Source organism: Hetaerina americana, unplaced genomic scaffold (assembly GCF_022747635.1).
Source record: "Hetaerina americana unplaced genomic scaffold, ioHetAmer1.1.p SCAF_8, whole genome shotgun sequence".
NCBI classification, from domain to species: Eukaryota; Metazoa; Arthropoda; class Insecta; order Odonata; family Calopterygidae; genus Hetaerina; species Hetaerina americana.
This window is the reverse complement of record NW_027287427.1, coordinates 17,134,424-17,154,450: the sequence shown is the minus strand read 5'-3', so window position 1 is coordinate 17,154,450 and position 20,027 is coordinate 17,134,424. Positions and strand designations below refer to the sequence as shown.

Here is a 20,027-nt window from a genome sequence, read left to right as displayed (position 1 = left end):
GGGAATTGATCCCAGGCCATCCCGGCGATAGCCCAGCGCTGTCCTTATTGGACTAACCCGTTCCTATTATTTACCTGTTTATAAAATAGATTTAAGGAATAAACAATTTTCCACATTGTGCCTATTAATTCATCCCCGCATCATTCGCTCTCATTGCTTTCAGAATGGGTCTTGGAGAATCGCTGGGAAGGCCAGATTGGGGTCGTGGCGGTGACTCCGGGTCCTCGTCGGCACCCGGAGCGGCCGCCGGGGGCCCCGGCGCGGCGGGCACCCTGGGTTCGGGCAGCTGCGTCGGAGGCTGGTCGACTGGAGTCCAGGGTCCGCAGTGCGCAGGGTTTCGAGTTGGGATTTACGGGTGGCGGAAGAGGTGCCTGTATCTGTTGGTGCTATCGTTGATGGTGATGGTGATCGTCAACCTGGCGCTTACCTTGTGGCTGCTTAAAGTCATGGAGTTCTCTTCGGTGAGTTTGCTTATTAAACTAAACCTCAACATTATTTTATTCACGAAATAAAATGCAAATGCGTTAAATTAGGTGAAAATGAATGTTTGTTTCTGTATTTTTTTGATTGATTCTAACTTTTGCCCCATTTTGTGATAACGTTTTAGGAAAATTAAATTATCCTACATTGATGACGTTTACCCAATAAAAACATTTCCAATCACTTCGTTCAGATTTGTTAGTTTTTGCCAGGTTCTTGTCAACTTTTATAGAATACCCAAAATAGAATTTTAAGCTTTGGATTTCGTTAGTATTTCGCTTGCCTCGAAGGAATTCCAAGTAGGATGGAGTTTACGTTTCCGTACCTGTCTGTAGCAGTAAAATTTCCTTAAAATGAACAAGCACAAAGTTCCATGGAATCGTCCCAGACCGCCTGAGATCTGTGGAAATTTAATGTATGGGGGCGTCTGCACAACCATGGGTGATGCCTTTTCCCATCCTTCGACAACGTTAGTTTGTTTGTTTCATTACCAAACGGAGGAGCATAATATTGGTATTGCCGGTAGACCACATGGAATGGAAAGATGGACATTAAATTCCAGATCATTGATACTAGATATACGTATTATAAAGCGTATAGTAGTAGCCACAAATTATTAGATGGAAGCCGCAACTTTTAACGGTATAAGTGAACCTATCTACTATCATTAACTTTTAGGGTACTGGTTAATTAAATCACTGCCGTAGTAATTTATACAATAAAAAATAAAAAAAATTTTAGTGAAAATTACAAAATGATATAAATTGTTTTGCTAAACTAGATTTATTATCTCAATAGGAAGTGAAACACTATGGTAGAAGTCAAAAATATTAGATCATGACGACTTATTAAATGTTAATTATACCCAGTGAGTAATATTTGACTTGAGTGATGATCCATAGTCTTCGTGTATTTATCATTTTGTAGTATGATAATAATCCATTGTATCTTTTTATTTTTTGTGAAGTGGATTTCTGAATCTATTGTATAAAATAGAATGTTTTGAGATATTCCCAGATTACATTTTTAATTTTGCACTTTTTGTTTCATCTCAGTAGATATTTCTTTATTAGAGACTCTTTTCTTTAACTTACTCACTTATTTCATTAATTCTAATAGGCTTAGTAAATTTTACCATGAGAAACCTATCTACCGCATTACGAAAAGTACGTACATATCACTGTTACACATTCGTTTTCCCTTGCAAAAGGGAAGGAGCATGTTAATACGGCGTTCTTTTCAATATTTTCACTGTATTAAAACTATTAGAGAGATTTTATTTTACCGAATCGAATATTAATTGCTCAGTTTGTTTCCAAAATCGTCAAAATATTCGAAATGAGACATTTATTTCATAATTTATATGAATGAAGTTTGAAAATGTTTCGTAGTCAACCGGTACTTTTGTTTAGAGTACGTTAAAATGTTCTATGACTTCATCTAGGACGCTATGATAACTGTACAAAATGTTAATCTTAAAATCTTAGTTATGACTAAATAAGTAGTTTATTTGATGCAGGTCGATGTTAATGTAGCTGCTCGGTTATCAATATCATTTCAATAGATTTTTAGGAAGAAATCTTCAAAGCTTTATTGCAAATATTCCATAGATTAGTAAATTAACAATTTAAATTTAACAGTTTTGAATTATTATTATGAATAAATTTAGAATATTCAATTATTTTCAAAATATAATATTTCAAATCTGATAAAGTATTTATCATTAATAAAGTGGAAAACATCTGTTAATACCATTTCTTGAATATACAAAAATTTATGTTTTGAAAGAATTTCATTTACGAGTAGATTCACAGGTTTTTTTAAGTTCACACTTCAAAATGAAGCATATCTACTGCTAATGTTAAACTTTTTAGGCCATGGTAATGACTAGATAAAGAAACATTTAATTTTCAAGTGTTTTTCCTTATTTATAATTTAATGAACTTTTATCATTCTGTCCTTATAGGAGGGAATGGGTAATCTGCGAATCGTTGCTGGCGGAATCCAGCTTAATGGGCAAGCCATGATTTTAGACACATTGGTGGCATCTTCTATAAAATCCAGAAGAGGACAGCCAATTACTATCGAGTCGTCAAGAAATTTTTCTGTTAACGCACGCGACGACGAAGGAAGGATTGTAAACAGGCTTTTTATGGGTAAGTAGCTTTTAAAATTAAATTAGAATTAATAGCGCAGTGCGCACATCATCACTGACCGCATTCGATCCAAAACACGTGGGTCGAATGAAGTCATTGACCATGATGTATGACTGACTCCCATATTTTGTGGGACTTTTTCCTCGAATAATAATTTTATGACTATATTTTGAGAAGCAAGAATAATGTGATCAAAATAAAATGCATTGAATCTTTATAAGTGACATTTTCGACACTTTAAATATCGTTTGAATTCACAAAAAATGCGGTCATATCTTCATAAATATGTTAGGTACAGCGGAGTATCACCTGTTTATTGTTCTTGTTGGATGATATCACCGGTGAAGAGTATAAATCAGGTAATTGCGGACAAAGGAGGATGCTTTCTTTATATATAAGTTAATTGTGGACGAAGGAGCATGATTTCTTTATATATAAGTTAATTGTGGACGAAGGAGCATGATTTCTTTATAAATAAGTTAATTGTGGACGAAGGAGCATGATTTCTTTATAAATAAGTTAATTGTGGACGAAGGAGCATGATTTCTTTATATATAAGTTAATTGTGGACGAAGGAGCATGATTTCTTTATAAATAAGTTAATTGGGCACGAAGGAGCATGATTTCTTTACACATAAGTACTTGTGATACCTTAATATGAGAATGCGTAATTCATTCCCATTGATATTTTCGTATAGTCCCCATAGGGTTGCTTACCTTCGCCTTTTTTTCTTCTGATTGAGAGCTGTGGAACGTGATCACAAATGCTTAAATATGAATGTTTCAATTAACTCGTCTACTTTTCAGTCAGATTTCTCCTTGCTGTCGTCATACACGTATTTTTAGGTGCATGATGGCCTTTATACATTTATAGAAAATAAAATTTCAGGCGGTCTGTAAATTATTCCTAAATCAATTCTGGTAAACGGTACCTGGCGTCACGTGTTGAAATGGCTTCGTGTTGAATAAAAACCATACTCACTTGGTTACTTGGTTTTCACGAATTTTTTTTTTCATCCTGATCTACCTGGATTTCATTTTGACACAACAGCATCGTCAGGTGATGACATTACGTCGTACAAAGTTAAATAAAACGACCACAATTGAAAGTACTGTGGAAAACCAAGTAAATGTTGTGCCAATTTAATGCTTTATGTCTTCACTGCTCATGGCATAATTCAAAGTTCAAAAAATCGAGTCCTTCTTTATGCACACATAAATGCCCTCTAAATCCCGATGACTCGTTTTATACGATACATCTACACAAAAAGGCAGTAATAGCGTCCCGTTGCCATAATACTCCTTATGATTGCCTTAGATTTGAGGCTATAATTGTCAAATTGCTCTCGATTATCATCTTTCTTCGTATCTGGAAGACAAAATATGGGGCAGTAATACCATAATAAAATTTTTACGTTCAGCCTCTACTTTCACATAAATTGCGTTTGATATCAAATCCTATTATCGAATTGAAATATAGTACATATTTGTCGAATTACAATCTTAAATAGTATTTTCTCTCAAATGATCAAAGTGTTGCTTAAAATACCTTGTTTTTCTCGTATATCAAATTGTGTGAGCCCACTGCATGAAATATATGCTAATAAAATATAAAAATATTATCTAATTTAATATAAAAATGGTATCATAAAAATCCATCGGATGCAGTAACTTTTCATGTTTTTCTGGTTTTGCATTGGTTTTTAATAACTATGATTGACAGAAAACTATTGGAAGAAAAAATATTTAAAAATTGATAAATTTCATATTTACCTACCTCATACCTGTTACTAAAAAAATATCTCCTAAAAAAACGGTATCGTTTTATGTAGTCGTTCCAACATTTCTTAAGTAGAAACAAAACTTGTCCTAGTTGCTCGCTCGCGACAATGTGACTTATGAATCATTTCGAGATAACAGCTATAATTATTTAACGTATTGCTAAGATGTATCAGTAGGGGTGAATCTTTATATATTTCTTTTAATGACCATACCAAGACAATTGTGTAACTTAGAGGGTTCCAATAGGAATGAGCATCTAAGTTCAAGGAGGAAAAAGAAAAGGCAGCTTATCAAGAGAAGAACACACCTTTCCGAACGCAGCAGCAACAAGTTAACTGAGAGAGGAGGGCGTTGAGAAGAGAAGCTTTTCGTACAAAAGAGAGTGGCCAAGGATATGGGAAGAGGCTTGAACTCGTCGAAAGGAAAGAAACACTTTGGGAAAAAAGAGAAGTTTTGGGGAGCGACTAGAAGGGTTCACAGGGGATGGCGGAGCTCGAGATAAAGGCACTCCTATTCCTCAATGACCTCAAAACAGAAAAGATGGAAATGCCTTGGCTACAAAAGACGAGCGAAATTTAACCGCTGGATGTGAAGGGGGTGGCGGCCAGTCTTGGGAAGCGAAGGGGAGTCCGAGGAAGGAAGCAAGAGGCATGATGGAAGGTGTGGTGGCATTGTGATGGCGAGATTGGGGGACAACAAATTCTTCCTGGGATGCCCGAGTGTGGACGCGATACCAAAGAACGGCCGAGATTTCTCGAGGTGCCACTTCAGGGGGTAGAGGTGGTGGAGTGTGTGTAGGGCCATTATGAGGCGAACCCCGCCGTCCCTCTAATTCCCCTCCCCTCTCCTAAACCTCCCGTCCCCACCCGAACACCCTCTCTTTCAAGAATTTCGCTATCTTCGAGAAAGCAGGGCAGCACTGGGAGCCGGAGAATTCTGCGAGAGCCATTTGACTGAGAAATTTCTGGGGGAAAATCCCCTCCTTGCAAATTAAAACAGCGTCTCAGACGGAGTGTTGTTGATGGAGATAAGAATAATTGGAATTTCTCAACCGTGAAGTGCCATTTAACTGTGTTACAAGGAAGTGTTACAGTTCAGATATGCACCCATACGATAAGCACGGTTCTATTCTTGAAAAACGTCAACCCCGTAGAACAGGAAAATTTTATTCTAACCTCCAAAAAATGCCACCTTAATAATTTTTAAGAATTATTTTTTGGCCATTCTATTTTCTCCCCCTGATGTAGTCAACAATTTTAATTCAGACCGCCGACCTTAAATTTACTTTTTTAACAATTATCTGTAAAGTGCACACATTTAATCAGTGGATTAATAATGTTTTTACCACCATTAACATATACACCAGTAACCATATCAAACTGTTCTCAATTACGTAAAAACTAAGCACATACATTCAGTCTTTTAGAATGAGCGCATTGATTTAATGAACCGCCAAAAACAGTCATGGAAGGGACATTTCTTTGTGGGATTTCCTGTGAGCTCAGGGAAAATTGGCTAGAATGAATTTTCTGAGCGAATAGACGTTGATGACAGAAAATTATGCTTTATGAATATGGCTAACTAGACATGATCAATCCTTCATCCAAGAAATCGTTGATTAATAAAGTGATTGATCTTTTTTAAAGAAAAGGAAGGAATGAATGCGATTAACCGATATTTTGGAGTGTAAAATATAGTATTTCTTTAAGCCTTTATGATTTTATCTCCTCAAAATAAATACAAACAATTCTCAGCGTAGTTTATTAGCACACTCTACAATCTTCGTGTTTCCATATAATTTGCAATAGGTATAAATGTAAACGATTTGTGGAAATTTGGTTTAAATTAATATTTTAATGCTTACTTCTACTAAATATTAGTGGGAAAAAACTATTTGTCATTCCCATACTTATTTCTTTCCGCATTAAACATTTGCAGATAAGATTGATATTCTTTGCATTGGCTGTTACTCAGTGATAAGCTAATTTTATATTCCTATATCTTTCCGCCCAACCCCATGAAGGTGTTCCTCATTTAGGAGTTACGTTTCGTCAAACACTGGATTAAATTTTTATCGTTGTTCGTCTGTGTTTTAAGAACTGCAGCCGTTACCATGACTACAGCAGAAATATAGTGCGGTCTTCAAGCCTGCGTTTATTTGCTCTAATTCCAGTATACTTCTCTACTCCATCCCAAAGTTTTCACTGAGGGATGAGGAGGCAGCCTTGTGCTTAAATTTAGAATTGCTAACTCGACTCAAGATACTGGAGTGGGACGCGTCGGCAACTCTTGCTTATTTTAAGCTTAGATATTTGAGATGCAATTTTCATCCCTAATCTAATTTTGAGTGGCGTTTGACTTCACTCGGCATCATATTTGCCTCCGACTCTCTCATGTTTTAAGTGATTGTGCTTCATGTGGAAGTTTATTAGATCCTAAATAATACCAATGGTATATAGTGGAAGTTGAAGTTACACTTTAAAAGACAAAGTTTACTCATAAATTAGGCTTTATTTATAAATATCGAAGACCAAAAAGCATGATTATAAAGTTCTATGTCAATATTATGCAGGAGTATTCACTCAAGTGAGTAAAATGGCATTTCCCTTGTTAAAATCCGGGGACATTTATGATGAACATCAGACGGCATACATATTCTGAAATCATTATATTCTTGGCATTATTAGGGTATGAGATACCAATTTTTGGTAATCCAAAGAAGGAACACTCAAACTAGCGGAAAATTTTGAAAACAGAGCCCCGGAGATAGAAGGTTAGTGAGTGTATGGCGATTCTATCGACACGTTGAGACTTCTTAGAAATGGCTTTATTTTGTAGTTCACGATTTCATCAAAGTAGTTTCTGAAACTATAAATTTCGTACTTTGTTTAGTTTAACTTTCATACTGCAGTTATTTTATTGTAATACCTTAAATAATATTTTTAGGGATTTATAAAATTATGCGAGCATTTAAGGTTAGTTTTGGTATTCGTTTTATAAGTTTTGCAATGGCAATAGGTTGTGGCTAATTAAGTGTGTTAATTGTTTCCCTGGATCACTGTTACATTTTTGAGCTTCGTTTTTTACGTATACTCATTCAGATTTTTACATTTCGTTATTCATAGGTTTAGGAATTTTGCGATAGCTTTTTCAATATCAATAAACGTTTGTGATCCAATCAGTTTTGCATAGAGTGACGACGAGATTCTGTCATTTTAGTTTTTTATTCGATCATTGCATTAATGGGTTCGCCGTTATATTTTTAGTGGCGTATGTTATTTCTATGATATTCACGTTTTTGGGATTATCACGATAGATTACGGATCTCAATTTGGTTTGCAAACTTTTCATCAACAATGGAGCAATTATCATCAATTTTCTTTCCCTGAAAGAGACGAGAAAGATGCATGCAAATTGAAGCAAATTTTTTTTACGAATTGAGGCTCTTTTTGGACTAAATCATCTGTGAGTTAACAGGTGAAGTGCGAGAAGTGTGTGCTTAATACGATTACCTTTGATGAGGCAAGCGAAATGCTATGCAAACCGTTTGCAGACTCAATAACAAACATTTAATCATCCGCAAATCTAGGACTACTTTGATTCTCACTTCCAGCGCCTTCCTACGCTTCTCTTCCCATATCCTCAAGACTTATTTAGTGGGAAATAATGGGTGAAAACGGATATCTCACTGTCTCACTCTTTCTTTATGATGCAATCAGATCGAATTCTCTTACTTTTATTCGAAAAATACTAGCCCAGATAAATTGTCTGTGTCTGATCAGATACCAACTTGCATATTTAAGGAAATAATGCCGGAAATATAGCGTTATTTAGAGATCGCATTTACGAAGTCCCTAATAGGTCACGAGGGGACTGGAATATTGATAATATTATACCTATATTTAAATCCGGCAGCAACGAGGGACCGAGTAAGTGCACGCCTATCTCCCTCGCATTCATATCCGGCAAAGGCATGGAACATATAATGGTTAGTTTAATAATGAGGAATCTCGAAAACCAGGATTTATGTATGAATATTCAGCAAGGTTTCCGAAGGAAATTTGCAATTTTTGTTCTAGGTATTTCGGGATTTGGAAAAAAATGATCTTCCAGTTCAAGTGGTTTTTCAAAATTGTTAAAAAAGCTTTCGATAAAAATCTCATAAAAAGTTATTTATGAGTAATGCCTACAAGCCTATGGCATATATAAAAATATTCCAGGTTGGATTAAATACTTTTGGATTGTTCTCTATAGAGGGTAGTCGAGTGTTAAACCTGGATTGCAGTTGCAGTCACTTCAGGTGTTCCTCAGGGAAGTGTTATCGGACCTCTTATTCCCTCTTTAGGTTGGCGACATTCCGTCTCAAGAGTAAAATGCGCTTTTTTTGCCGTGAACGCTGTGGTTTACAAAGGTACTCGTAGTCCTGATGATAATGAAGCATTACCGGATGACTCTACAATACCACAGGGCTATTGTGATTAAATATAAAAAAAATTATCTTGGTGAATTTTTTTAAATAGGACTAATCATCTCCCGAAAGTCTACTGCATGAAAAATACCGGAATAGGAAGTGGAGAGAGAATTAAATACGTAGGCGTTACCATTACTCACGACCTCTTCTGGGTGAAACATATACGGGAATATAAGGACAAGCTAGCAGTAAAATAAGATTTATTAAGATTATTTTGGGAAGAGTTACAAGAAGGTTAAAAGCAATGCTATCTTTACCTACTTAGTTCTCATTGGGAACATACTGCAAGTATATTGGGTTCCTCGTGAATACGGATTGATTGCCGAATGAACTCGCGTGCAGCATAGGGGAGCTAGTGTTCAAAAACACTTTTAGGACAAATTTTGTAACGTAGTTATATTGTTAAAATAACTAGGTAAGGAATCACTCACTGAGTGAATACTAAATTCTGATTAAATCTCTTGCTGAATGATGATGCCTAGAGGACCCGGGGCATCGAACCAGGGGCCAACCCGAGGGTCCCAGGTCCTTCAGGCACCCTAATTGTCATCTAAGTTGCGCGATTTTACGGGTATCAGGTCTGCCTGGGAAACCACAGGCGGCACAGGGAATGGATTTGACCCCTCTCCCCTGATGTGTGAATTTCACACTCCGTTGGGCTTAGTATCGGGTTAACTTCATATTTTTACCATTTTCCTACCACCACCTATCAAACCAACCTACGAACTTATCACTGCGTTTAAGGTTAATATAAATGTGGTAATGTGTGAGGATGAGTCCTCACCCATTGAAGTGTCATGCTTTACTTGCTAACTTGCAAGGAAATTTCTTTACGTCTACGGAAAGCGGTATTTTTTTATATTTCACCTAAAACTAAGGTTTTACATTAATTAAGGTATAATTCGAAATAATAGACCTTGGAAACATATTACTGAGTACGCATGCTACTTACTGTTTTTTTCCTAAGCCGATAACCCTTGCCCTATTTTTTTTACAGGCGATGATCGTATGGAGGTTCTCGCAAAGCAATTCCGCGTGGCTGATCCGAGGGGAACCGTACTGTTCTCGGCCGACCAAAGGGAGGTGACGGTGGGAGCCGAAGTCCTCAAGGTTACAGGTGAGTTTATTGCATCCTTTTCATTCACTTTGTTTCACTCTTGCCAGGCAATCTTAAATACACATGGAAATTTGATAAGCAGGTTATGATTTTAAGACAGATTTTTTAAATTTTAATGCGTTTGAACTGACGATCTAATGAATTAATATTTTAGCCACCGTTGGAAGAAGCAACGCCTGTTATCAGAGAATCAAGTGATGCATCAAATTCTTACTTAATTCAACAAATACTAGTCTGTTGTCAATTAAGAAATCTGTTATTAGTTGAAACATGTTACGCTTTCTCTATTTAGTTGCGAAAACGCACGTAAAGAACGTTGGACTGCTAACTGATGGGTTCACTCGATAGGGCTTAGGATGTAACAATAAAACATTAAATCAACACCCGACGCAATTTCTGAATGACAATAATTTTTGGTTGTCACTCACGATAAAGCGTGGCTTTTGGAAATAATTTATTATGATTGATGTTAGTTCATTTTATCCAAAGTATTGACCAGTTAGTTACCTTTACTATAATTAATTGTTTATGAATCCTTAGCTGAGCATTTCTGATCCATATCCATAAGCATTTTTACTACCTTCAGGTATTAGGGGATACTACCATAGAGTTGTCCTATTAAAATAATATCGGCATAGCTTAAATAGATAATATCTATCAACGGAATTGGTTGAATTTAGTATTTAGAAGCGGAATCCTTTTGAAAAGCCAGTACTTTTCATTTATCATCTATCTTAGGCCTTAAACCATCATTTACTCGTCGATGTTTGATTTTGTTTGGGATTTTAACACTTTTTAGGCATCTGAGAACTTAGGCATCATGTAACAAAGGACATTAAATCGTTCATCAGCATTGAGATTTATGTTTACCTCACGAGATTTAAGATTCTCTAGAATTTCAACGAATCACCAGAATTATAAATTATCTCCCACTAACATTCGCTTCGCCTGATTCTCTTCTTGGATCCGAAATTCACGTTAGTCTAGGGTAGTATGATATTTATCATTGGTAAATATCTGCAAGTGATAGTGTTGGGTTACACTGACACGAATCGAATATTTAGGAGGCATTTATATTGTACTATTCCATATTTTTTTTAACTTTGCCTTCATTAGGGAGCGACACGCAGCAAAAATTTGTCTCCAGCTACCTTAATATTTTAAATTCTTATCTCGGTCAAATATGGCAAAATTATTATGTTATTTAAGCCATTTTCACACCTTAGTTCTGATAATTTACAGTATTTACCATATATATAGTATGCTTTATTTCTGTTATTTCAGGATCGTAATTTTGCCAAATATAATCCTTGAATCTAGCTAAGAGTCTGATTTAACTGCTTTTTTTCTAACCTAAAGTTGATGTTTTCCACTGTTGCTATTTATGTATTAGTAACTATCAGTTTAAAAACTAAATTTAACGCTTTTGTTTACGGAATTTGTTTTCGGACGGGTGAAAGGTGAAGTTGGTTTCAATCCTTCAAGGAAGGGTTCTGTGTTTACCTGTGTGACAATATGGAAAAAAATATAATGAGCTATCGTGCATATGCTCGATTTAATTATCGCATTCCTTTTTGGGGGGCGTCCATTCCTTAACTCATTGTTCGTGAAAAACATCTTTTGCAAGTCATTCCATCCTTGCATTTGATCTGAACTTTATTCTGATGCATTTAATTTACTTATTAAGCAGTCTTAATTTTTTCTAACACAGACACCGCCTGTGGCACCCATCATTTTAAGGGAAATATTCGTGTCCGTATCCGTGCATTGATGTAGCATTTATCCTCCTAACGTTGCTTTCTGGGAAAATAATATAGCGTTGCTACCCTGAAAATGACATTTTTTTATGTTTTCAATGAATAAACACACACAAAGAGACTTTTCGGAGACAAATGAAAAATATTACCGATGCTTCACTTACGGTATTGTTTTCAGGACTTAAAAAGGTAGCGCCTTGCATTTCTGCCGTCCTCCTTCAAACTTTGTCGCCAGTGTTTTCTTATGCGGTAAATACCCAACCAAATATTTGTTTTAGTCAAAATTAACCTTTGTTTGGTCAATTATGCTCTCTTATTTTTATATGTTTAGTATTAGTTGGCTCCTCTGTGTACATGGTTCATTAACTCCATTTCCAAAAATAACTTTTATCCGCGACTGTTTAAACTCATCTGATGGGTTTTCCTCCTCGAATACAAGAAAAAAGAAATTAGAATTTTCGAATCGAAGTCTATTTTAGTAAACGGGAGTGTTTTTAAATTAGTCATTGACATTCTCGGGACAATTCAATCCCGTGTTTTTACTGATTCTTAGAATATTTTCGATTCTTAGAAAACTCCTATATCCAGAAGTAATAAGAGTTTATTTAGTCAAAGGAGGCTGTTATTAACTCTCTAACTTCTTGCCAAAAGAAGATCCTAGTGGGTAATCATGCCAGTTTGCCAATTTGGCCAACTACATACTCTGCCAAAATGACAAATGTGATTTTAGTTGTTTGGTTCTCGTTTGTGGCAATCGATCGCAGGAAAAATTTAACTGATTAATCGGCTCTATCGTGAAAATTACATTAAAAACAACAAAAATTTTGCATTTTACGTATATGGGTTAATTCAAAGAAGTAATATTATTTGGATGGCATCTTTGAATGGGCTTCGTTTCACGCCGACGTAAGATTCTTGTTTGCAGCATATTCATTAGAATTGTTGATTTCATGAATTGGTAATTGCTACATAGCCACATAAATGAAATCAATTTCATTTAATACATAACCTAGTAAAATTTTAGTTAAATTATTCATTTATCACTAAAAAAATGTGACGTAGAAATTATATCAGGCGTCGTAGCTGGAAATATTGTGCTGTGAAATTATATTTAAAAACTGTCATTTACCCGAGTCAATGATACCTGAGTTGTATCTTCTTCCCCATTTCAAGTGGTCTGATTCCCCATTGGTAGTCTGAAAATTTTCCGACCTAACAAAGATACAAGACATTTTCCCTGAAATTTTCTGAAATTTTTGAGGTCGAAAACTTTTCAGACCACCTAGGTATTTCCTTTTGAACGGTTTCCTCTCTGCGAAGGTCTCTCTTTCTCCCAATTCGATGTGTTACAGGAGCATTTTGCCCAGGGGCAGTTATGGAAAGCGTGCCAGTGAATCCTGAGGCCCCCCTTTTACGTCCTGTTTTCGATCCTCCTCGATGCCCCAGGGTTAGCACTTGAATTTTGAGACTATTTCCTTCCTGCATTCTCCTCCATTTACTTATTGAATATGATTTCCACCTTTTTACTCCGATACGACTACGTTCTTCCTCAAAACCCACGCTATATCACTCTGTGGCTTACGTTCTTCATCTCGAACGAGAAGTTCCCCGACTCCCTGAAGTGGAATGGAATGAATATTCTGCGGCCGTAAATTCCCACGGAAAATTTCTAGAGTGCGTGCGTGCGTGTGAGTGTGCGTGCGTGTATTATGCGTTTGTATTTGTGTTAGTAGAGAGAAGTGAGTGCTCGCGCTCGTGTCGGTCGCTTACACGCGTATTCCCCCTTTCCTTCCCCTCACTTAATATTTTTGTTTCCCTCACATCATTAGCTTGGCGTGTCCTTGTTTCCTGCATTAACCGCCATTTTTCCTTTTTTCCTAAACAAGCCTGCATATCGTCTGGTTCTTCTTAGATTAGCTTGCTTTGTTTATTCGTAAAACAATTGGGATTCTATTGCGGGAGAGGGAGAATATTTTGTATTGAACTTTCAATTTTTACTTTTTTCTCTCTATTTTTCTACTCTTAATCCCTATGCAAGTGTGAATTTATAACTTAACACAGTGTGCATAAATATTGTCCCATAAATTATTGAGAATAATTGCAGAACATGCTATTGGTTGGTACACTAAAAGTATTTGGCTCCTATTGATTTCTTTTTATTGCTTTGAAATAAACTCCTGAAACAACTAACATGTTTGCTTGAGTAGTAAAATTTATTTTATTGCTATAAACAGGAAAAGTTAAAAATCGGCCTTGTAGTAGGACAGTACATGTCAAACATGCAAAAATAATAAGTTTTAAAAAATTATTACATTTCACAAAAATGAGAAATTTGTCGTTAAAGTTAGTTTGCCACTAAAATTGAAACATTATTATGGTTATTCTACCGTTGAGGCTGGGTTTAGAGCAGACACAAGCTGTGCAAATAAATATTATTTACCTCTTTTACAAAATTCAGCTTACCATCCGACGCTAAAGTAAACCCTTCCACATTTCCTCATACTTCCTTCCTTCTTTCATTACATCCAACATTAATATCCTAGTTCCATTACCTTTGCTTGTATACGCTCTCCCTTTGATTATGCCTTCAACATCCGAACGATCGTAAATCAAAACTTTCTATAATCATTTTTACTGCCTCCTTTGGATTTCTTCCAACAATCCTCACTCCTTCCTTACCATACTTGTACTTCCTCTCTTTTATCCTTTCTGCCCACTTGACCTTTTTTATCCTTCTTCGAATCCACATTTCAAAAGCCTCCAATCTACGCCTGTAATCCTGCTTCATGACCATTTTCTCCCGTCACACAAATCTTTGCTCAATATCAAAGTTTTACCTAGCGTTTTCTTCGCATCTTTACTCAAAGTGTGGGTCATCAATTTCACTCCTCTTTTTAAAAAATTCTTGGCTTGCCGTAATTCTTTTTCTTAAAGCTCTATTGCCTGGGCTATTTTGGTCAAAAACGCTCCCAAAATAGATTAACTGTTTTAGCTCCTCTTGTTTCTGAACTCTCATTTTAATATTAAACATAGCCCCTCTCTTTCTCGGAAACCATGTAATCTAGGCTTTGTTTTTTATTTACTCTCATCCCATACCACTGACTATTCAGTATTCTCACTAATTCTTGCAATATCTCGTCTGATTGACCAACTAAAGCTTGATCATCAGTAAACCTAACTAATTTTACGGGTCTCCCGCTGACTTTCAATCCTATCTCTCATTCTTCTCATGCCTCTTTACTATTTCTTCCATGCATACCAGGTCTGTTTAAAATAAGATAAAATTGTCTGAATTCATACTTGATTTTATTAGTTATCCTTTAATCATGTTTATTATCTTCAAAATAAAGCTCTTGGTTGCCAGTACACCACTCTAAATATTTTTTCCAGCTATCGAATGCCACCTGGAACGTGTCTTTCGGGATAGCCTTTAAGTCTGCGGTACAATTTTGCTGCATGTCTTCAATAGTTTCAAATTAGTGACCAATTAAGGTGATTTTTAACTTAGGCAATGGGAATAAGTCCCCTGGAGCAATATTCGGAGAGGAGGCTGGCCGGGGGATCACCGGAGTGCTGTTTTTGGCCAAAATCTCAGCAATGATGTGTGCGCCAATACGTTGTCGTGTTAAAAGCACTGAGATATTTTTTTCCTTGATTTATGGTCTCTCCCACAAAATGGTGTGTCTTAGCCTTCTCATAACTTCTATATAGTGCTAATCATTCACTGTTTGTCCTGTAAGTACATATTTACTATGAATAATCCCTTCCCAATTGAACAAAACGATCACCATTACCTCCACGTTCGATCTCGATATCCGAGGTTTTGGATCGTGGGGAAGATGGTCCCTTTTACTATGAAGACTGGGCTTTTGTTTCTGTGGGGTTGGGGTTTATGTCACAGGTAACAACACACAGGCTTTTTCACCTGTGACAATGTTTTTAATAAGAAGTTACAGCCGTCGTTTGAAAGATCGAGCCGTTCCTCGCTGATGTCAAGGCGTATTTGCATCTGCTTATCTGTTAACAATCGCGGCACAAATTTGGACGCGACATACTGCATGTCAAAATAGTAATATGCGACCCAAAACTAAAGTCAAATTCTTTTGCAATCTCCCTGACAGTTAAGATACGGTTTGCACGCACTAAATCATATATTTACATGTTCACGTGACCGTCGTTTGTTGACGTCGATGGTCGTCCACTTCTCGGTTCTTCATCGATCGAAGTTTTTCCCGACTGGATACGATTGTGCCAACAAAAACAATTACATCTACATCTACATCAATAACCTGAATTGAAATATCAAAAATTAAAGTTATTGATTTGCAGCCGTCACTTATGGATGCATTTTTCTTCTTTAGAATAGGAACTAACGCCAATCTCATTGTCTTCCATCCAAATCCCTCCCTCATAATGACAACGAATTACTCCACAAGAGTTCTCTCTCCCAAGTGTTTCTAAACCATTTAGTCATTCCACGTGTATCTTATCTCCCTCAACGGAGCCGGTCAAATACAATTCCCTCCTATTCCCAGACCTAAGCTATCCTCATGTCAGTCATATTTTCCTTCCACGTGTTAGGTTACTGTTCTAATTTTTTTACATATAATTACATTTATGTATGTGTGTGTGTATATATATATATATATATATATATATATACACACACATATATATATATATATATATATATATATATATATATATATATATATATATATATATATATATATATATATATATATATATATATATATATATACATTTAAACACGAAATCCCGCCAAACGGCGAATAAATACTCATATATACAGAAACATATATAAGGAAAAGGGATAGGAACACGTATAAAGGACGAACACAATAGAGGTGGGGAAGGCGGAATCGAACGGATCACAAGAGTAAAAATATTTCCTCAACCGGGACTCGAACACCGGATCTTTCCACTTGCCGGGCGGATGCTCTTAACCACTTGAGCTATCGAGGATATGTAATTTACCCTGAGATCCGTGGGTCTTATATGTCGCCAAGCGCCCCGATTCTTTAGCCAAGAGATGGCGTCAGGGGGCTGTTTCACCCACCAAAGGAGAAATAGACAATACACAAGAGGAAATGATAGTGGTTAGAATTCATACAACATCATACAGGAAAAGAACAGTGCGTTTCGTGGCACGCATAGCCAGAAGAAAGAGATGAGCCACATTGGCCAAATACACATTTAAACACGAAATCCCGCCAAACGGCGAATAAATACTCATATATACAGAAACATATATAAGGAAAAGGGATAGGAACACGTATAAAGGACGAACACAATAGAGGTGGGGAAGGCGGTTATATATATATATATATATATATATATATATATATATATATATATATATATATATATATATATATATATATATAAACATATATGTATATTTTTACATAAATATGTGTATATATATTTTTCTTACCTTTTTATAATCATTTCTGGTTCATGTGCTACTATTTCTGACTTATTGCGAAAAGCCCATATGGAAGGTATCAAAAAGTTTTATAAATACAAAACGCGATTATATTCAATAATTCATGAATCTTTTTAATACTTGAATTTTCTTCTAGTTTTTTACATAATTCACATTTTGGTCAATACGTTATTGTAGACGCTGGGGTAGTTTTTGCATGCTCAAATATTACCAGCTCGTCGCCATGTCGTTAAGGAAGCATTGGACGTATTCTTTCTCCTCGTCGTCGTGGATGAATCACCATTTGGACATACAAGTGGTAGTCACTGGGTGCGAAGTCCGTACTATACCGGGTGGGTGGGTGATTACGCCCCATTGAAACTGTTGCAGAAGACTGACGGGTTGACGGGAGACGTGGTGCCGAGCGTTGCCGTGGGGAATGCACGTTCTTGTTCAGCATTCCTCATCTTGGGTTCTGGTCCACCTGTAGGAGTTATTTAAGTGTTTCACAATACCGGTCAGTGTGTATTGTGGCCCCAAGAGCCATTAACTCGACCAATAATACGTTGTTTTGATACCAAACCATAGTTGCCGTGCTTTTCCCAACAGACTGTGTTTGTTTTGAATTTTCGTGGCTTGGGCGAATAGCGATGGCCTCACTCCCGTGATTACTTTTTAGTCTCAAGGGTGAAGGGGAACACATAGGTTTTGTCACCCGTAACACCGCGACGATGACGAGGGGAAAGATGAGGCCCAACGTTCGCTCAACCACATAGGCAAACAAAAATTGCTTCATCGCCTAGAAAACTGCATAGACCGATGTGACAACTATGTAGAAAAAGAGAGGAATGTTGATACTTTAAAACAATGAATCAGTTATTGAAAGCAAACGATTCCTTTCATTTCTGAAAAAAGTTGAGACCTTTACTTTTGGGATTACCCTCTCATCTTTGATTTTTTGCAAGGATTTTTCCTTACTTTCTGTCAATGTATTCACCTTACTGTACAGCGCAAAAATTTTACCTTTCCTTTGATTTATGCACTTACAGTGCGTCTAACACCGAGTTTCTCTCATTCTAATCATTCTATTCCTCTGCCTAGTATTCAACTCTTTGTACTTTCTTCCTCCCAACTCTGTTTTCACATTCTTCCATTTTTATTACAGAAAGACCTTTTAAATTACATTGTCTATAGTTATACGCCTATAGTTTTCATTTTCTTTTCCTGTTGACTGTTATGAATATTTTTTTTGTCTTTCGATGCCTTTATTGATGCTTCTATTTTTATTATATTCTCTCTGCCTTCTTTTTTACTCAGAATTTTCTCTGCAGCCTGCTGTACTTCTTCCTTGTCGTCAGGGTCAATGGTCCTACATTCCATATCCTCAAATGTCTTCCATATTTTTATTTTCTTGAATCGATGAAGGCTTTTGATAGCCTTCATCAATACCAAAATATATTCTCAATCCTCATCCATCGATGGGAAACTACAAGAGTTAAACACGGTGTTCTTAAACCTGTGCCTAACCAAATTATGATCTAATTGATATTTTTCTGAGAATTAGGAATTCTATGCATAGCTACGCCAATTATGGGGTGTAAAGCTAGTGCTCATTATGATTAAATCCTGTTTCATACAGGATTATTTTGTTTTTCCCTGCGGTTTAGCCTTGTTCCTAAACCGTAGGCCCCCACACCGCTGCTTCACCTACTGTCACGTTCCAATACCAACACTATTAAATGTATCCCTGTAAGAAAATACCGTATCATATCCTCTAACCGATCTAACACCCTATCGAGTTTCTCCTCCTTATGATTTCTTGGTGCCATGTATACCTAAAAAATGACCAAGTTAATTTGCTAAGCTTTTACTTCCACTAATAAACTTCTGTAACTTGTTTTTCCTTGCATTTCCTCATTCAATTTCCCTCTGTATGTTTCCAAATTTTCCTGCCATCGGCCTAGTTCTAACATTCTAATCCCTTATTCTAGCTGTTTCTCTTCTCACTACTAATTTTAATTTAATTTAATTTTTGGACCCATTTGACCAATGGTTTCCTGGGTCCACTTTTATTTTACTTAACAGTTAGTTGGGGATTCCTTTGAATCTTAGTTCCCCTTTTTACAAACAATAATGAGACATAAGGAAACAACATACATAACAAAACAGACAAAAAGACAAAAATAATCAGACAGAAGGAAAGTTTTTCTAAAATTTTAACATCTACAGGTGCTTATATATGTTGGGAGTTAACTAATGATAAACAATTCAAGAAAAGAAAAAAAAATCACTCAATTGACATACAGAATACATTGCTACATTTTACACAAAATTTTACACAAAATATTTCCCAGTTAGTTCGCTTATTGTGGCTCACTATTTGCTGGTTTTCTTATTGCAAATTTTCCGAGCAGGTTATTGTTGTTCTTTAGGCAGAATGTAATAATTTCCCTAAAGCTCGTTAGCTTCTCTTCCATACTGTTCCATAAGAGTTGCCGCTCTGTCTCATAGAAAACACAATCCTCCACTCTGTGTTCTGCTGTGTCTTCTTTTCCACAGTTACACAGAGGGGTAAAACATTTCTCTATGAAGTTTAAGTAGGAGTTAAAGTTTCCATGTCCGGTTAACACTTGTGTGCTTGCTGTTGTGTGTTTAATATTTAATTTAATCCGGTCATCTATGTTCGGAAATATACGGTGTGTTTTCCTTCCCTTTTCTGTTCTGTTCCATTCGTCGTTCCATTCTCTATGTGTTTCCTGTCTCAGTAGTCTTTTTAATTTTGATATTTGTACTGCATTTTCTGCATCTAACGAGA

The 20,027-nt window shown here is 36.2% G+C and overlaps 1 protein-coding gene across 5 annotated transcripts in view; it reads left to right on the top strand.

The window, feature by feature from the left end:
* The window catches only part of LOC139697653 (delta-sarcoglycan-like), a 400,626-nt gene that overhangs the window by 365,944 nt on the left and 14,655 nt on the right, over positions 1 to 20,027 (top strand). For all 5 annotated transcript variants that reach the window (XM_071596450.1, XM_071596454.1, XM_071596451.1 and 2 more), the window contains 3 exons: positions 164 to 461; positions 2,447 to 2,636; positions 9,887 to 10,006. In XM_071596450.1, coding sequence (XP_071452551.1) covers positions 164 to 461; positions 2,447 to 2,636; positions 9,887 to 10,006 — 608 coding nt within the window. The remainder of the gene's footprint in view (positions 1 to 163; positions 462 to 2,446; positions 2,637 to 9,886; positions 10,007 to 20,027) is intronic.